This window comes from Mesoplodon bidens (assembly GCF_964165515.1).
Source record: "Mesoplodon bidens genome assembly, chromosome: 3".
Classification (NCBI taxonomy): Eukaryota; Metazoa; Chordata; class Mammalia; order Artiodactyla; family Ziphiidae; genus Mesoplodon; species Mesoplodon bidens.
The window spans coordinates 11,475,820-11,494,636 of NC_138178.1; the positions used below are offsets into that span (position 1 = coordinate 11,475,820).

The 18,817-nt window shown below is 43.1% G+C and overlaps 1 protein-coding gene across 16 annotated transcripts in view; it reads right to left on the bottom strand.

Annotated features, from left to right (window-relative positions):
• KIAA1217 overlaps positions 1-18,817 on the bottom strand; it is a gene marked incomplete at its 3' end in the record, with an annotated part of 492,015 nt that overhangs the window by 120,085 nt on the left and 353,113 nt on the right. For all 16 annotated transcript variants that reach the window (XM_081227596.1, XM_081227592.1, XM_081227590.1 and 13 more), the window contains one exon: positions 554-752. In XM_081227596.1, coding sequence (XP_081083722.1) covers positions 554-752 — 199 coding nt within the window. The remainder of the gene's footprint in view (positions 1-553; positions 753-18,817) is intronic.

Here is an 18,817-nt window from a genome sequence, read left to right on the forward strand (position 1 = left end):
AGTAAAGGCCAACTATTTAAGAAACAAATGGAAAAGGAGAATGCTTCTTAGCCTCCTTTCTTGTGGACAATAGCATAGAGTCCACTGCTTTTATTCTAACTTGTTCATATAAAGAAAAAAAAAAAAAAAAAGAATAGGCCAGTGAGATCATTACCTAAAATGTCTACAGGCTCTGTCTGTGATGACAAGAACCCTTGAGAAGAAGTTGGTTAAGTTCCACCTGTAAGTATAACCTTCAACTCATATGATCTTTCTGGGCTTTAGTTCCCCTAACTCTTAGATAAACAGCAGACTGGCTCATTTCTTCCATTCCTTTCAGATGTAACATGCAAAGATCTGTGTGGGAGAAGTCTGTCCTCACCTTTGTAAACCAAACCTTGTCAATGAGTTCTAGAAAACCAGATAGTGGTTTCACACCTGGGTAAAATAAACCTGCCCATCAGGACAACAGGTGTGCTTTCTTCACTGGAACACAAAGAGATAAGGGGTCGGTACCAACCCTCAACGCAAGATGGTGGACACACGCACACGAACAAATGACGTAACTGCTTACCTGACATCATTTAACTCATAATAGACATTTCTGCTTTCATCTTTGATGTAAATGGCGACACTGGGCGACTCCAGCATTTTCATGGTGAGCTGCTGTGGAAAGGCACTTACGAAGAGAGCACGGATTGTGTCTGCACTTGTAATTTCGTTCGGCATCCTGAGCTGCTTGGTTTCATCTCCATACTGGAGATAAAGAACCCCTGCACACAAGATGGACACAGTTATCAGTCACAGACCAAGACTCACACAACACACAGCACAAGCTAAGCCACTTCTGCCCTACCACAGGCAGGAATGTTCTGGACACGCTTGCAAAGCACGTCACAAGAGACCTGTGTCTGGAATTTCCAAGAAATGCACTCTCTGGTTATGATGTAAATACCCACTTTTATTCTTTGGAGTCTGGGCAGGTGTTAAAGAGGCTCATTTTCAACTATTTTAAAACCAAAAGGACAAGAAGCTAACCTTTGGTAACCTAAGGCAAAAGACAATACTCAATTCCCTTGAAAGGTATATTTAGGAATTTGACCCCATAGGGTGAATTTTTTCCCATGTCTTTCACTAACCAGGAACACAATCATTATAGCAATAGGTAAATGACATAGGTTATATCTTTATGTCCATTCAGAACTGTTTTAAGTGGAAATGCTACAATATTTCTGTGGCTCTAATACATATTAAATGTTTATATCAAATGAAAATATCTACAGTACAAGAGTCTGGTGCCCCAATGTGTCAGAAAGAAAATGGAACAAATCAGTTACACAAAGAAGCACAGGATCACAGCATTTTAAACTTCCAGGGGGCATGTGGCTCCCCATGAACCATGCCTCCCAGCCATCATGGCCCTGTGGAGTGTCCCTTCCCACATGGAGTCTGGGCTTGGCCATGTGACCTGCTTTGGCCAATGGGACACTAGCAAGTGTGATGCAAAATGGAAGCTCGATATGAGTTTGCACAAGGGAGCTTGGCTTCGTGGTGAATGTGGTCTTGGACGCTCCCTCACGGAACCAAGCGTCCGTGGAGCCCAACCAAGGCCACATGAAGAAGAACGGAAGCCCTGACTGGCGGCCCCCGCTGAGCACCCATTCTCCAGCAAGGACCACTGGCCGGTCATGTGGGTGCACCATCTTGAGAGGGGAACCCTCAGTCCCAGGAGAGCTGTCCCAGCCAATGTCCCGTGGAACAGAAATGAGATGCCCCCTCCAAACACTGCCCAAATGGCAGAATCATGAGCAAATAAACAATTGTGGTTGTTTTAGGTCACTATGTTTAGGGTCACTTGTTCAGAGATAGATAACTGCGCCGGGATGGAAGATCCTGACATTTCGTTTGATTCCTACTTCTTGTGAGACTCTCCTGAGGCACTCTACCAGGACCAATAGGGTAATTTTTGGCAGGAGAGACTCAAAACAGAAGAGAATGTGACTTGTGCTTAAATATGGCAGTTCAGGTAACCAATTTATGTCCATCTCCTTCTGAAATTCCATTCAGATGACAATGAAGAATTAAAAAAGCATAAATCAAAGAATTAAGGGGAGGAGAGAGGAAACAACAGCAGACAAGAGAAAGCTGACACCTAGGCCTTCAAGCACAGAACTCTGCATAACTGCAGGGCCAGGGAAGTTCAGGAAAAGAGGCACCAGATCCTTCTGAAGCTAAGAATGCAGAGTGCGAGGGAAGCATGAGGGCCGGCTGAATCCTTGTAACGGTGCAGCGAGCTTCCTCCAGCCCCCTGTCTACCCCATTCAGCCAAGCGAGTCCCCAAAGCCACAGCAGAACCACTGAAGATGTTGAACCAACGGACTGGATTCTGGGTCACGAGGCACAGGGGAAGGTGCATGAGGTGCCCTCTGACAAAATTCCGGCAAAGGGCTGACATCTTGGTCGGGAAACTGGAGGAAAGCTGACTGTCCTCCAAGAACAGACCAACAGATTTTTGAGGGTAAGGTTTAGATTCTGTCCAGTCACTCCATCGTGAAGCGCCCTGGGCCATATACAAAAGCTTCCAGTGAGTACGACCGTGCCTCGCTTACGCATGAACAGACTAGCAAGGGTTAATAGACATTTCATAAAGCCTCTTTCATGTGAGAAATAAATGGAAAACAGAAACTCAGAAGAGATGAGACAGTCCAAGAAAAGGGGAAATTTGGAGAGCAAGAGCGGGCTCTGGGGACCATGAGAACAGAAATGACAAATTCAGAGGAGAAGAAAAAGTTGACGAAATCTCAAAAGGGGCAGCAAAACGACTAAGAGAGGGGAAAAGGTGAGAACCAGTAAGAACAATAGAGAATTACTTCAGAGCCTCTCAATTTCTAATAATGGGAATTTGGTAAGGAGGTCAGGAAAAACAGAGCAGTTTTCCAAAAGTATTATCAGATTTTTTTTTTTTTCTCCCCAAACTGAAGGCCATGAGCTTGGAGACTGAAAGTGTTCATGAAATGCTCAGTACACTCAGGCTTGTCACTGAGACGTTCCAGATGGCAGGGGAAAAACAGAGGTTCCTACAAGTTCCCAGCGGGTGTGGAGAAAAGTCACAAAGGAGCAGAAGTCAGAAGGGCATTCGCTTTCTTAACAGCAGCCCAGAAACCAAAGACAATGGAGACACAGCCTCGAAAATCCGGGAGGAAATATGTTTGATCTAAGTCTATATTTATCCAAACCATCAATCAAGTCTTTCATGAAAGTCAGCTTCCCAGCGAGGCCTCCCCTCACCACCTTCTCCAAAATTTCAGCACCCACTCTGTCTCGTATTTCATACCCCATCCCTGCTTCATTTTCTTCCTGAGTGTTTTTCACTATACACTATAACTCATAGTTTCATTATTACTACTGTTTATTGTCAGTCTCTCCTGCTGAAATGGAAGCTTCGTGAGGCCAGGGATTTTTAAAAAAAATATCCAGTTCCTCTTGTCTCCTTTTAATTTTTTATTATGTAATTATTTATTTATTTATTGGCTGCACCTCATGGCGTGCGGAATCTTAGTTCCCGGCCAGGGACTGAATCTGCATCCTCGGCAGCGAAAGAGCAGAGTCCCAACCACTGGACCGCCAGGGAATTCTTTAAAAATGTTTTTTGTTGTTGATGTTCACCAGGGTATCTTTAGTACCTGTGATACTACCAATGATATAGTAGGTTCTTAATAAATATTTGTTGAATGAATGAATGAGTGAATAAATGATTAGTCATCCAAAAGGAATGTTCATTTTGGGATCCATCTGGGCTATAAGAGCTTTTGCTGCATGAGGTGAACAGCCTAGGAATCTCGTTCCTGGTTTGGATACACGAGAAGCACATTCTCAAGTGGCCATTTCCTTGATTGGAGTAGATCTTTTGAATGATACTTAGCGTCTTCAGAAAGTTAGTTTTCTAGAATTTCCATGCTGTTACACGTTTTTAAGTGTACAGAAAAAGCCTTTCAAGCCTGTCTGATCATAGATTGTGCAATGTCTTTGCCCCAAATGGGAGATGTGGTGACTGTCCATGTGATTGCTAATGTCATACCCAAAGGCCAAAACCACTCTTGAGGTCTGAGCCCCAACTATGCCTGGGTGGGGCCCCTGTACATGGGCCACTAGTGGCCTCACTACAGTCAAATATCACTGCCTCATTCCCCAAAAGGGCCTGGTTTTCATTCCCACATCTGCATTCTGTACGTGTGTGTGCTTGAAATAGAATTTGTAGGCTGCTCTGAGTGAGAAAAACAATTGGGCTTAAACTACAGTTACCTCAGGGTCTGGCTGGTGCAGCTGCCAGCTGGGTACACAAGTCCAGTTACAGATCATGAAAATCCAAAGAAGATGGAAAAGATGCCTTTACAAACAGAGGTGAATAGTCTTTTTACACTTGGTTCAGCCTGCCCTCTCAGTTCAGGAAAGGTATTTAGAAATGCTTAAACTCAGAAGGAATTCTCTTAATCTACGATGGCGTTTTGTTGGCACGGTGATGAGATTCAGCATGCTCTGGCATTCTTCCCTCGCTGAGTTAGTGCTGGCTGTTCCAGATTCAGAGGAAGTCTGAAGGACTTTAGATGATAAACTCCCTTTTTATGAGGAAGGGAAGAGGACATGGGAAATGCATTTATAGGATGTCTGCTGTGTGTCAGGAACGGTACACATGTAATTTCACTGAATCAGCATCTCTGATGAGGTCGCTGTTATGGCCCCATTTCACAGATAGGGAGAAGGAAGCTCAGAAGGTCCAAGTAACTTGCCACAAGTTACAGGTGGTAAAATGGCTTAACTAACTTATATATCCCACTTTGTCAATCCGCAGAAGCCACAATCTCTCCCTGGAAGCACACAGCCTCTAAAATTTTGCATTTAGCCACATCCATCTCCTCCAGTTGGCCTCTCTAGACCATCTTAGCTGTCCTCACACTTTTAGCCTGACCATCTGCTTGAAGATGTGGAAGCATGATGGGGGCAGCTTGGAAAAAATATTCCTGTCTTGAAGTCAACTGAAGTAAATGATGACACATGGTTAGAAATAATGCACATGCTGGGGGAGTAGGGGAAGGCCCAGAGCCCTGAAAGCGAGAGTGTTGAAAGGAATCTCAAAGCACTTGCAGACCTTCTGAGAAGCCTGAACACTTGGGGTCTTCCATCTCAATGGCTCTGCAAATGGAACATGTGTTTGTCACCAAGAACTCTCGGTGACAGTCTGCAAAAAATTAAGTGCACTTGGCAGGTCACATCGTGTTACACATCCTCATAATTTTCTGAATCTCAGAATCCATTCCAGAATGTGGGACATCTTCTAAAATGCTCTTTATCTTCATATGGCATGCAAGGATTTTCATTGTGTGACCTTGCTAAGAACTGAATATTTATGTTCCTCCAAAATTCATGTTAAAATCCTAATGCCCACTGTGATGGCATTTGGAGGTGGGGCCTCTGGGAGGTAATTAGGTCATGAGGGTGGAGCCCCTTCCCCAATGGGATTAGCGCTCTCATAAGAACAGACATGGCAGTGTTTCTTTTCTATCTCTGCCCTCTGGCTTGTGGGGATACAATGAGATGATGGCTAACTGCAAACCAGGAAGCGGGTCCTCCAGACACTTTGACCTTGGACTTCCCAGCCTCTGCAACTGTGGGAAATACATTGTTGTTTAAGACACCCTGTCTTCAGTAATTTGTCACAGCCGCCCAAACGAACTAAAACATACCTCAGTCTCCATTGCTGCCTTATTACCCCAAATCACGCCACATTCCTAGGACATCATAGTTGTACTGGACATTTTGCTGCTCTGTGACTTTATGACGCATGCTCACTCCCCACGCTGTGCCACCCACTTGGGGGACTTTCCCACCACTTCTGCTTAGCACGTGCTCTATCTCTGAGCCAACTTCCCCAAACACCCCGCCAACACTTTTCCATTAAGAATTGAGGAACTTTTTCTCAAATATGTCTTATTGAAATTGCAAGCATGGCTTTTGCATTTCTGCGAAATTCTGCATTACAATTAGCTGTATTCATCAAAGGGTAATAGATAGTAAAGTGTTAGGCACATAATAGATGCTCAGATATCTTTTAGTTGAAATGAATTCAATTCTCCCGGTAACGTGGCCAACTTAATCAGACGTAGGCTTGCCTTCTAGAATGCCTTCTACAATTTCCCCTAAATGGCATTTGCTGCCGGCAGATGATGGTGACAATTCCAAATGACCTAAATTCCTCTGCTTCTCCAAATCCAGTTTAAGACTAGGTGATCAATACGCATTGTAACTGGCAAATGGCTAATGCCCTAAAAATATAAAGAGCTCTCAGAGTACGTTCTGATGGAAAACTAACAATTTTCACCTTAATAAGAAAAACATAAATATTAAAATAATAAGATAGCTTTTATACCCATGAAATTAGCAAAAGTTTTTACAATAAAATAAACAGTGCTGACAGGAGCTGGGAAAATGAGTTCCCTCACAAACCACTGTTGGGAAAGAAAGTTGATACCACTTCTCCAAAGAGCTATTTGTCAATATGCGTCAAAAGCCCCCAAAATACACATATGGTTTGAGCCAGTAATTCAACTTCTACACATTTATGCACAAAGATATACTTACCAGGATGCTCAATAAAGCATCGTTTATAAGAATAAGCGGGGGCGGGGGGGAAGGAAGAGTGGATTCCAACATTAGAGGATTCATTTAATAAATCAATTCATATAATAAATCCATTCACTGGAACACTACACTGTTATCAAAAGGAATTCTAAAAGAAAATGGCAATGAGAAAAAAATTTGTATTTTGTCAAGTGGCAAAGTATGTTATAAAACAGAAAGGAACTAGATGTTAAAAAATCAATTAATCATCTTAATGGCAGTGATGGATCCAAGTTTTGTGGGTCCTGAAGCTTATTACAATTTTGAGGGACCTCCTTCAGAATAAGAATACAAAGTTAGAAACATAAAATTCATTATGAAAGTAAATCATTTATTTATAGGGGCCTGAACCTTGGTTTCATCAGGTTCATGGTTAAGTCTTCCTACTTGTTGAATGTCCAGAGAGGTTGTCTTTGGGTGGTAAGTTCTTGGGTGATGTTCTTTTCTTCATGATTTTCTATATTTTTTATATTTTCTCAAATTAGCATGCTTTGATTTGATCATCTTAAAAGATGACCCTCACAGATCTAAAGAGACTGGCCAATTAGGGTTCCTATTCAGTTAATTGGGTAATTTTTTAAGCCAGAAGTGATGGGCCAAGGGAGGGGAACATATTAAACTATAAGTGGCGCTGGTAGAATGTAAATTGGCATCTGAAATGGGGAAGACATTGGTATTTAATACAAGCGAAAGATTCTAGGATAGTTAATGTTGTGGTGTTATCCTTAAGAGGCTGAATTTAAGAGTCTTATGATTTAAAAAAGAAGTGTAACGCACTGAGATGTACCTTGGACAGACTTGTAGAGATGGCTTTATTCATTCAAGAAACCAGCCTCTATACTGTGCCAGGAATGGGAGGTACAGTGGTAAACCAAGGGTCACACCCTGCGTTCTAACCTACACAGTGGTTCCATAAATGACACTGTTATGTAGAAGTTAACAATTCAGGTCCAACACCAGCTGACATTTTGTTTCAGACACAGCAGCAATCTGAAGACCAGGTCACATGTGTTTCTTGAAAAGTCGGAAACATTTCACATCCCGGAGAGGACTCATGCTGCCACGCCCCTTCCCACGGAATAGCTTTTCAAGTAGATGACAAAGCAAGATGCTGAGCGTTGCCTTGCATGGAAGAAAAAGATAATAGAAAATCTGTTCTCCACAGGAAGTCTGGATGCTCTTTTTTGGGGGCGGGGGGCGGGGTGGGGGGCGGGGTGGGGAATAACTTTACTCTCAGATTTTAGTGTCTTTGATTTAGGTAAATACCAAATCTTTGCTGCAGTAACTGAAATGGATTATATCAATCAGATATTTTCTTATTTCTTTCAGACATGTGATATTTAAAGATAAGGCAAGACTTTGTTAAGTCTTTTAACTAATTTATCTTCTATGAGTTATAACTGGAGAACTATGAAGACCCTCTGGAAAGTCTTAATGAGGGACTGAAAAATTGCAACAGCAATTTTAAGCGAAATCCTAATTTAGAATGTGCTTTAAAGAGTCATAATTGTGGAGCAACACATGTTAGAATCATGACAGGATGTGTTAAAAAGTAAGTTTGTATAAAAGTTAAATATGATAGAGTCTTGCCCACCCAACCACCTGACTGACAGCAGTCAGCGGACAGAGATCCTTCTGGGAGGTACTCATTCTTGACACAGAGTCTTAGTAACGGCACCATTAGTGCTTAATCCCTTAACTTGGTTTTGTTCCAGACAAATTAGTACAGTTGGGACTCAAGTGAAATGAGAATACTGTTGAAGTGAGCATCCCAAAGCATTTCTCTAAAAAACACTGATACCTGTTGATAACTTTTGGAATTCAAGCTGTGTTAAAGACGTGCATATCTAAGATGCTGATTTCTGGTGCTATGAGCCAGTCCTTCCCAGTGGGTCTTACTGCCCTCTTACATGGAGAGTTAGACACTTGGCTATGAAGAGGTTACAGCACAAAGTCACTCAGAGCAACAGCAGTCGGGTCAATAATTTAATCTTAAAGCTTACTCAACAATTAAGGCAAAACATATTATAAGGACTTCCCCGGTGGTGCAGTGGTTGAGAATCCACCTGCCAATGCAGGGGACACAGGTTCGAGCCCTGGTCCAGGAAGATCCCACATGCCGCAGAGCAACTAAGCCCATGAGCCACAAGTACTGAGCCTGCGCTCTAGAGCCTGCGTGCCACAACTACTGAAGCCCATGCACCTACAGCCCGAGCTCCGCAACAAGAGAAGCCACTGCAATGAGAAGCTCTCGCACCGCAATGAAGAGTAACCCCTGCTCACTGCAGCTAGAGAAAGCCCGCACGCAGCAACAAAGACCCAACACAGCCAAAAATAAATTAAAATAAATAAATTTTAAAAATAATAAAATAAAAAAAAGAATTAAAGAGAACTTTCTTAATGTGGTGAAAGGCATCCACCAAAAACCTCCAACAAGCATAGCACTCGATGATGAAATCTTAGAGGCATTCTCTTCAAATTCAGAATTTTTGCTATCGTTGCAGCTAAAGTCCCAGTTAATACAAGAAAAAGAAATACAAGGCATATGGATTGGAAGGGATCACCAAAATTGTGATTATTCTCAGATGATGCAACAGAGAATCCAAGGAAACCTGCAGACACAGTGTTAGAACTCATAAGGATTCAATATGACTGAATAATGTAAGATCAATATAGAGACTCAAAAGCAACCCCAAATACTAGAAAAAATCAGAGAATATAGTTTGATAAAAACATACCACTTATGGGCTTCCGTGGTGGTGCAGTGGTTGAGAATCTCCCTGCCAATTCAGGGGACACGGGTTCGAGCCCTGGTCTGGGAAGATCCCACATGCCGCGGAGCAACTGGGCCCGTGAGCCACAATTACTGAGCCTGTGCGTCTGGAGCCTGTGCTCCGCAACAAGAGAGGCCACGATAGTGAGAGGCCCGCGCACCGCGATGAAGAGTGGTCCCCGCTCGCCACAACTGGAGAAAGCCCTCGCACAGAAACGAAGACCCAACACAGCATAAATAAATAAATAAATACATTAAAAAAAATACATACCACTTATAACAATATGTCGATTTTGAGGAACAACAGTTAGAGGGAGTATTTTCCTACCAGATATCAACACTGTTAGGACAGTGTGGTTCTGGCACAGGGATAGAACAAACAGGACTATGGAACAAAATAGATTGCCTAGAAGAAGACACAGGTTTTATGAAAGCTTGGTATGACTGAGGTGGTGGTACAAATCCATAGAGAAACAACTACTCAATAAACAGTGTCAGGAGAATTGGTGCAACATATGGAAAAAGTAAAAAATATCCTTTCCTTACAACAGAAGTAAAATAAATTCCTAATGGACTAAAGACCTACGTGTGAGAAGCTAAACTATGAAATAAAATAAAACATGGTGTTGTATCCTTGCATACTGGTAGAGGGAAAGACTTTTAAAAGAAATAAAAACTATAAACCACAGAGAAAAGTATTGCCTTTTTTTTTTTTTTTTTTTGGTTGCACCACATGGCTTTCTGGGTCTTAGTTCCCCGACCAGGGACTGAACCTGGGCCCTCGGCAATGAAAGTGCAGAGTCCTAACCACTGGACTGTCAGGTAACTCCCAGAAAGTATTGCTTAATTAAAATGAATATTCTGTACTACAAAAGACACTGAGAACAAAGTAAAGAAGACAAACCAGAGTCTGAAAGAAGATAGTTATAACTCACATGCTCTACCAGGGATTAGTAGTCCGAATAATTAAAGAACCCTCATAAATCAATAAGAAAATAGAAAATGGGCAATAGTGGATATGCAAAAATGGATATAAATAGGCAACTCATGGCAGAAGAAACCCCAGCAGGCAATAAATATAAAAATGCCCAATCTCACTAGTGATTATGGAAATAAAAATGGAAAAATTGATGTACTATTTTATACCCACCAGATAGGCAAAAGTCAGTAAATCCAATAACCTCAATTACTGGTGAAGTCACGGGAAAATGGGGTCTGTTATTCACTGCTGGTGAAAGTGCAAATTTGCACAATCATTTTAGGACACCTGGTGAAATGTCAGATGTGCATACTGTAAGCTGGCTATTTCTTGTAAATTATCCATCACAGATAAAAATCTCATGTGTGGTCACCGGCTCCATGGTGCTCATTGTGGCACTATTTCTCATTGATTTGTTCTCAGTGTTTCATTCATATAATGGAATTGTCAACAACAGTTATAATGAATGAAGTAGAACCACATCTACCAACATGGATAAATCTCCAAAAGGTAAAGTTGAGTGAACACAGAAAGTTACAAAAGGATACATGCAGTATGATCCCATTTATGTAAAGTTTTATAACACACAAAATATTAATGTATATCGTTTATGCGTGTACCAAATATAGCACAAGCACCAAAACTTGCATGGCAGTTATACTCTCCAACTGCAGGTGTCGGTTAGCTCTGGGAAAGAAGAAGGAGGGAGGAGAGAAGATGGGGTTTTACATTTTACTTCTTTAAAAACATATGAAGCCTGAAGCTATTATAGAAATATTACCTTTCTTTTTAAAATTTGAGGGCCACCAGAGGTCAGCCTAACTATATTTTGATAAGCTTTGGGTGGGGAAGGGATAAAAAAAATAAAATTTGACAACTTACATAGCACTTGCTGTGTGCCAGGCACTGATCTAAACCTTCTCCAAACAGATTAACTCATTTAATCTTCTTTATGAGGTTGCTATTGTAATTATCCCCATTTTACAGATGAGGAACACTGAGGCAAAGAGAAGTAACCTGTATGACTCACCCAGCTAATGATCTTAACCACTGTGCCACTCTACCTCTTAGGTGTCAAACAGATGCAAGTATCTGTTTAATTTTGGTAATGTCTACTATATTATTATATTGTTAGGTTTTCTGTACTTTTTCCAACCAAAAAAATTAAAGAATAAATCATTTTTTTAAATGTTAAAATAATACTATCTAAATAGTGTTGTTTCCACAGAGCACCCAGATCTGACCTAGGAGCTTAAACCTGGATGTAGTTATGGAAATTTGGAAGTTTTCCTTGGCTTTTGATAAAAAAGTGGGTGTCAAAATTCTATAATACAGACCCAAAGAGTAAAGGCCACAAAAGGAAGTAGATTTTCTTGAAGAACACAAGTATAAAAGTACAATAATCATGGTCCCAGAAAAAAATTAATTGGCCTTTTATGGATATGAAAAGTGCAACTTTTACAGAATTTCCAATGAATGTTTTCCAAGTATCAGAAAGACTTTGACTATAAATCAAAATGTATATATACCCATCCCACTAGGAGATTTATACATCGTGCATGGTCTTCAGTCATACTGATTAGCAGATTTAAGCCCAGAGATTATGGATATTAGTGAGAAACCATCTGAGTTAATCGGAAATTTATTTTCTTCTATGCTAAATTATTAGTGTCTTACATAATAATAACCAGTAACTATTATGGATGAATGAATATATGTTTAGAAAACTTTTCAGTATGAAATATTGGTTTTTATATAAATTACATGTAGATTTAAAAATACCCACCCATATGTAGTGTTATGAATTTTATTGTTCATAATTTCTTTTATTTTCTATTATTATATGAAAATTATTCTACTCGAAAAGATACAACCTGTCCGGTCCCTGAACTGGGGAAGAAAGACAATGGGAGGTGTTGATAGGACAAACTTCTTTTCTCCTCTGGTAAGCAAACCTCAGGATGGTCAACAATTTCCAAAGGAAACTTTCAGGGTAAATGGGAACCGTGCTGCTTCCTTATACTTTTACGCCCTAAGTCACACAAATGACGAAAAATAAAAATTATCCTTTGATGACAAATGTTGTAAACAAATGCCAGTAGACCGATATCTGTGGATTCCATTTCATTAGACAGACTCCCCACTTTTTCAAATGCATGTTTTAGAAGCAGTAACTGTGGGATGCTTGGACCCCAAAGAGCCTTTGGTACTACCTCTTCCTACATCCTTCCCTTGCTCACTCTCATTCCTGGACTCCACATCTTGGTCTCCTCTGGAGGCCCAGCCTTCCGCCGGGGCTCTTGGCCCCAGTAATTCTAGTCTCTGTCCATCTGTGACTCTCACGGGACTCATCTGTTCCCCAGAGCCTCAGTGAAATATTTGGGGGATAAAACCCATCTGTCTGCAAGCAGCTGGCCTTTGCCACCCTCAGGCCCGGGGGGGGGGGGCACCCACGCAGGTAATGGAGCCAGAAAGCCGGGAGGACCTTGGTCGAAGGGTGATACTCTGAGCACAGGCAGCTACTGACGAATATTCCAGAACACTCACATCTCACTCTTTGCTTTTCTGCTCCCAGGTCTGTGGAGAAGGCGATGCAGTTGGAAATATGACTGACTGGGAGGTGAGGCACGCACTGAGTGGCTGGTCCTCCGCGGGGCTGCTTTTTCTCAGTTTCTTAGGTGTCAAGGGCGAGGCTCAGAACTTTTTGTAGAGTGGTGAGAAAGAGGGCGTGGGCCATTAGGGGAATTCACATCTCACCTGCCTTCATTTCAAAGCTCTTAAACAAGAGACTTGCTCCGTCACATGAGAAACATAAAGGAACTAACCCATCCACTGCCAGCTCTCATAGGAATGATCAGCTTCCCTCAATGCCTGTGATCTGATTCTTTTTAGTTGAAGCATAGTTGATTTACAGGGCTGTGTTAATTTCTGCTGTGCAGCAAAGTGATTCAGTTACACACGTCTGTATCTGATGGAAGGGAAGGGCTTATGTTTAAGTCCTGATGGAATGAGGGTTGAATTACGCGCTGGATGAGGAGGTGGCAGAGGGGCCCTGTCCCGGGGGCTACACTTTGGAGCGCCCCCTCACCCCCACATCGGCATGTGCACCCCAAGTGCTGAGGGGGGGATCTAGGCTCGGACGCCTGCAGGGCACGTTGAGGGAGCTTGTGTTTGCAGTCGGGCATCACTCACAAGTGAAATGAGAAAAGAGCCGGAGAGTCAGGAGGAAGGGGCACTGCTGCAGGTAGGGGGTGAGGGGGACCCCCCCTTTGCCTCATGATCCAGCAGAGGACTCTGAGAATTTCAAAAACACTAGAAGCAAAACTGCCTTTCTACGTTGTTACAAAGGTATACTGGTCAAAGCATGAGAGGCTGGAACATATTCTATCTAATAGTTTGTCGGCTTGATTTACAGCTTTAAAGATATTTAGACACACAGTATGGGAGCCTCTGTGATCTTGCCCCAGGCAGGCTCTGTGACACAGAAGGATGAGGAACGTTTCCTGAACACTGGCCTCAGCGCTAGGAATGGAATCTTCTATCGACAGGTGATTTTACATTTATTGTTTGAGCGGTCCTCATGCACCAGGGTAACTGAGTGTCTTCTACCTCTCCAGAGATTTGCTTACTTTATTTTTGGTTGAATGTTGGCAGGAAAGCTGAGTCACGCTGAGCTGCTTTTAGTGTCTCCACGCTGTATACACTGATGAACTGCTTCGGTGACTATTTAAGCTTCACATTTTTACCATGATGAGTATGTGCTAATTATTCTGTTGTTTGTTCACCACTGGGTTCTTCTGAGCTTTTCAATAGGCTTTCCCAGGCTGTAATAAATGTTCCCCTCCCCCACGACAGGCCACAGCTGCCCTATGGACCCTCCCAGACAAATCCAGCTGGACTCCAGCCTGGAGTGGGCAGTGATGGAGCGAGAGGTGGGTGAGGCCCTTCCAAGGACTGTCCCTGGCCGCCTGCCTGCTCCCCTCTCCCTGTGTCTTTCCTGCTGCTCCTCCTGTGTCCTTGGGCCCAGGCCAGAGGGTGTGGCTCTTCTGGAAGCCTCTTCTGTGTCTCCTGTCTTTGGCCCTCTCCGCACCCTGCCCCTCTGGGGAGATCTGGAATGCCCTCCTCTCAGCCCTGGCCAGAGGAATAAAGGGGGTCCTGAGAGACACGGCATTCTCTAAGGGCCGGATGGGCGCTCAGGATCACAAGTCGTGTGTTCAAGGGTGTGAGCCACGGAGAAGAGAGAACGGGGTTGAGATGGACCTGCCGGTCAAGTGTGCCAACCTAGGTCACTTGGTGGCCCTTGTCCTGGTTGGAAGGGGGCTTTACAAAGCTTTTGTAAGGTTTATCTAATCTCTGACAGAGGTATTCTTGTATGCCTGTTCTTGCTTTACAAGCAAGTGGAAAAAGAGAGTTGCTGCCAGTGGAATTCTAGGTGCAAGAGGGTAACAAGATGAAGCCACAGTCTCTCCCCCCAAAGGCCCTGCCTCCAGCCCGCAGTGGCTGGCTCTGGGCACTGGTTCCCATGACATGAATTTCCAGGGCTGGGCTGGACAATCTGAGCTTTCCAGTCTGCCCTCAAAAGACCCCAAGAGACTTTATTGTACCTTTACCTTCTGTTTCCTCTGGTACTTGCTGAAGAGGCATTTAAGAGACATGACACATGGCTATTTCCTCTTCCTCCCCATTTCCCTTTGAAGTTTCAGTGCTGCCTTTTGAAAGTAGCTTCTGTTCTCCACCACACGATCACAATAAAGAACAGATGTCCGAGGGTGGCAAAAGTAGCTCTGGGAGTGGTGGCTGGGAAGGGACGGTGATGACAAAGTGGTCCTGCTCAGATCCATGTCCCCAGGTCTTCCCATCACTGCCAGCAAAATACAAGCCTTGCTTCCAGATGTACCATCAATAACCTTTCTCCCTGCTTTCAGAGGTAAGAGTCCCCCCACCCCACCCCTAAATGCCTCAAGATCAAAATGACAGTTGTTGGTATTCCTACTGAAAGCCCTGGGAAAGAAGTGATAAGCCCATAATATCTCTACTTGCTTTAAGAGCTAAAGAATTTATCAAGCAATCGTCTTGGGCTGCCCCATCACAACAGGCAGTGGACAAGTAGAGTCCCTCCCCTAGGCTGGAAGTCACCTGGAGAAACAAGACCCAACCCAAATTACTATCACATGCAGGCATCTGTGCATTCTCCTGGCTTTATCTTCTATAATAGCAGTTCAACTGATACATAAGCATTATGCTTTAAAACAAGCATAACAGAAGGCAGAATCATAGACTCTGTACCCTTTCCACAGGAGGAGTACTTCAACCTACACAGTGTGTTTGTGCCGTTTAAAACAACTAACAGCAGAAGCAGACTGAATTGTTATTTTGATCCCACAATGAAAACTTTAGGAAGGGAGAAACGTTGGTGAAACTCGGGGCTGTTTCAGATTTAAAGCAGCAGCACTGAATTCACTTAAGCAGAATTAGCATGAAAGACAGATTTCGGTCCTTCTAGAAATACTTATTGAGTACCTGGGTGTAATACAGGTAAGCTGTACAATGGTAAGCTCAGAGATCTGAGTTTCTACTGATGTACAAAAGTTTCCTAACAGTCTTTTTTTTTGGCTGTGTTGGTCTTTGTTGTTGCGCACGGGCTTTCTCTAGTTGCGGCGAGCAGGGGCTACTCTTCGTTGCGGTGCACCGGCTTTCTCACTGCGGTGTTTCTCTTTGTTGCAGAGCATGGGCTCTGGGTGCGCGGGCTTCAGTAGTTGTGGCACATGGGCTCAGTAGTTGTGGCTCGTGGGCTCTAGAGCGTAGGCTCAGTAGTTATGGCGCACGGGCTTAGTTGCTCTGCGGCATGTGGGATCTTCCCAGACCAGGGCTTGAACCCAGGTCCCCTGTATTGGCAGGCAGATTCTTAACCACTGTGCCACTAGGGAAGCCCTTTACTGATGTACAGTAGACAATAAGCTCATAGACGAGACAGTGGAGAATGTGTCAAATAACAGGGAGTAAAATAAAACAGAGTGTGGGGGGCAGAGAGAAGGGGGGCGGGAGTGGGGCATTGCTATTTTATTCCCAGTAGTTGGATGTCCTGCTGATAAGATATTTGAAAGAAGGGTGGGAGCAAGGCTTGCAGATATCTGGGCGAAGAACAATCCAGACAGAGAGAGGAGCAAGTTTTCTTAGGGCAGGAGTGTGCCTGGTGCGTCCCAGGAACAGTAAAGGACTAGTGTGTTTGGAGGAGAGTTCAAGAGGTAGTGAATGGATGAGATGAGATTAGGAAGGAAGCAAGTGGTCAGACAGTGTACACCCTTAACTCTCGATAAGCTAGGAAAACAACAGAGGGTTATGAGTAGACGTGAGACAAGGTGAAGGTGTGATTTATTTACGCGGGCTGCTTTGTTAAGAACTGACTAAATAGGACAAGGGTTAACTTCAGGAGACCACAGGAATTATGGTGGTTTGGACCTGGGCAGAGTATTAGAGGTGGTAAAAAGTGGTCAGATTTCTGGATATAGTATGAAAGGAGAGTGAATAGGATTTCCCGACAGATTGGATGTGAAATGAGATTTAAAAAAAAAAAAAAAAGAGTCAAGGAAAATGACAGGGTTTTGGTGTGAGCAGCTAGCAGGGGAGGGCTCCAATGGACTGATGCTGGAGAAGCAGGTTTTGTTGGGGGAATTAGACGTTCATTTTTAGACCTGTTAAGGGTGAGATGTCAAGTAGGTGATGTGAAATATGTATCTGGGGACTTCAGGGGAGAGGTCTGGGCCAGAGGGGTCATTATCATTGTTATGCACTGAATATTTGTGTCCCCCCAAAATTCATATGTTGAAGCCCCAAACCTTAATGTGACAGTTTTTGGAGGTGGGGCCTTTGAGAGGTGATTAGGTCTGGATGAGGGCATGAGGGTGGGGCTCTCATGAAGGGATTAGTGCCCTTATAAAATAAAACACCAGAGAGCTTACCTTCTTTCTCTCTCCATGCATAGGCACCAAGGAAAGGCCATGGATGGGCACACTGAGAAGGTGGCCATCTGCAAGCCAGGAAGAGAGGCCTCACCAGAACCTGACCATGCTGGCCCCGATCTTGGATTTCCAAGCCTCCAAACTGTGAGGAAATGCATTTCCACTGTTTAAGCCACTGAGTTTATGGTATTTTGTCATGACATGACAGCCTGAGCTGACCAAGACAATCATATAGGTGACATTTGGCACCAGGAGGCTTGATCAGACCACTGAGGGCACTAGCATAGCTGAGAACAGAAGTGGTCTGGGGGCTGAGGCCGGTGTTTAAGGGTGAGAAATTGAAAAGGAGTCAACGAAGAATATCTAAGAGGAGCGGCCGGTGAGATCAGAAGATGGCTGAGAGTGAGAGGCGTCCAGGAAGCCAGGAGAAGTTCATGTCTTAAGGACAGGAAGTCCTAGCATGTCGAGTGCTCACAAGTCAGATGAAAAGAGGGCTGACTTACACGGGGCGGTCACTGGTGGCCTTGACCACTGCTGTTTTTATGGAGTGGTGGGACTAAAGTTCTGAATGGACAGGTTCAAGAGAAACCACAGGAGAGGAATTGGAGACAGTGCTTATAGAGAACTTTCTAGTCATTCTGTCACGTAGCTGGAAGGTGATTTTGTAAAATATGGAGAACTTAAGCTAAAGCATTGGGTAATCCAGTCTCAAAATAGTCCCAAAGGATTGCGGAAGACTGTCAAAGCAAGTCATATGAGACACTGCTCAAATGCCGTCAGTAATACGAGAAATATTTTTAGAAGATTCAGATTTCTTTTTTTTTTTTGACCAAACATTTTTGTGGTATTGTTACAACCTTAATGGAAAATTATAACAAATGTAAAAAATTGCAAGGGATCTTTCTTTTAGAATTCTGCAGACACAAACAACTTTTAGTCACAGTGGTATCTGGCAATCCAGCTAGAGCTTGTTTCTTCACAGATATTACTAATCTACCCTGGGCGATGACTTCTCTTGTTTACAAGGCATGTTCTGTGCATGAGTTGGATGTTACCTCCATGATCTCTGTGGTATGCTTGGCCAGAAGCAAAAGCATCAATTTCCATTAGCAACTTCCTACTGATATGTCTAGTCTCCAATTCTAAAGAGAAACTAAAAATATTCAGTGTTCACAGCTAGACACAAGGAAACATCCTAGTGTCTGTTTAGATGTGAGATGTGATGCAAATGGGAAAATAATCACATTGGAGTTTTAATTTTCCATTGTTTTCTTTTTCTCCGTCCGAATAGGGTTGCCTAAGATTACTGAGTGATGCTTGCAAATATAATGGAAAAGGTTGTCCCAATTAGGAAAATCACATATGTGCATATGCACATATACATGCATACACACAATTTCTCATAATAAATAACCAAGGAGTAATTATTAATATTATGAAAGAATTCACCAA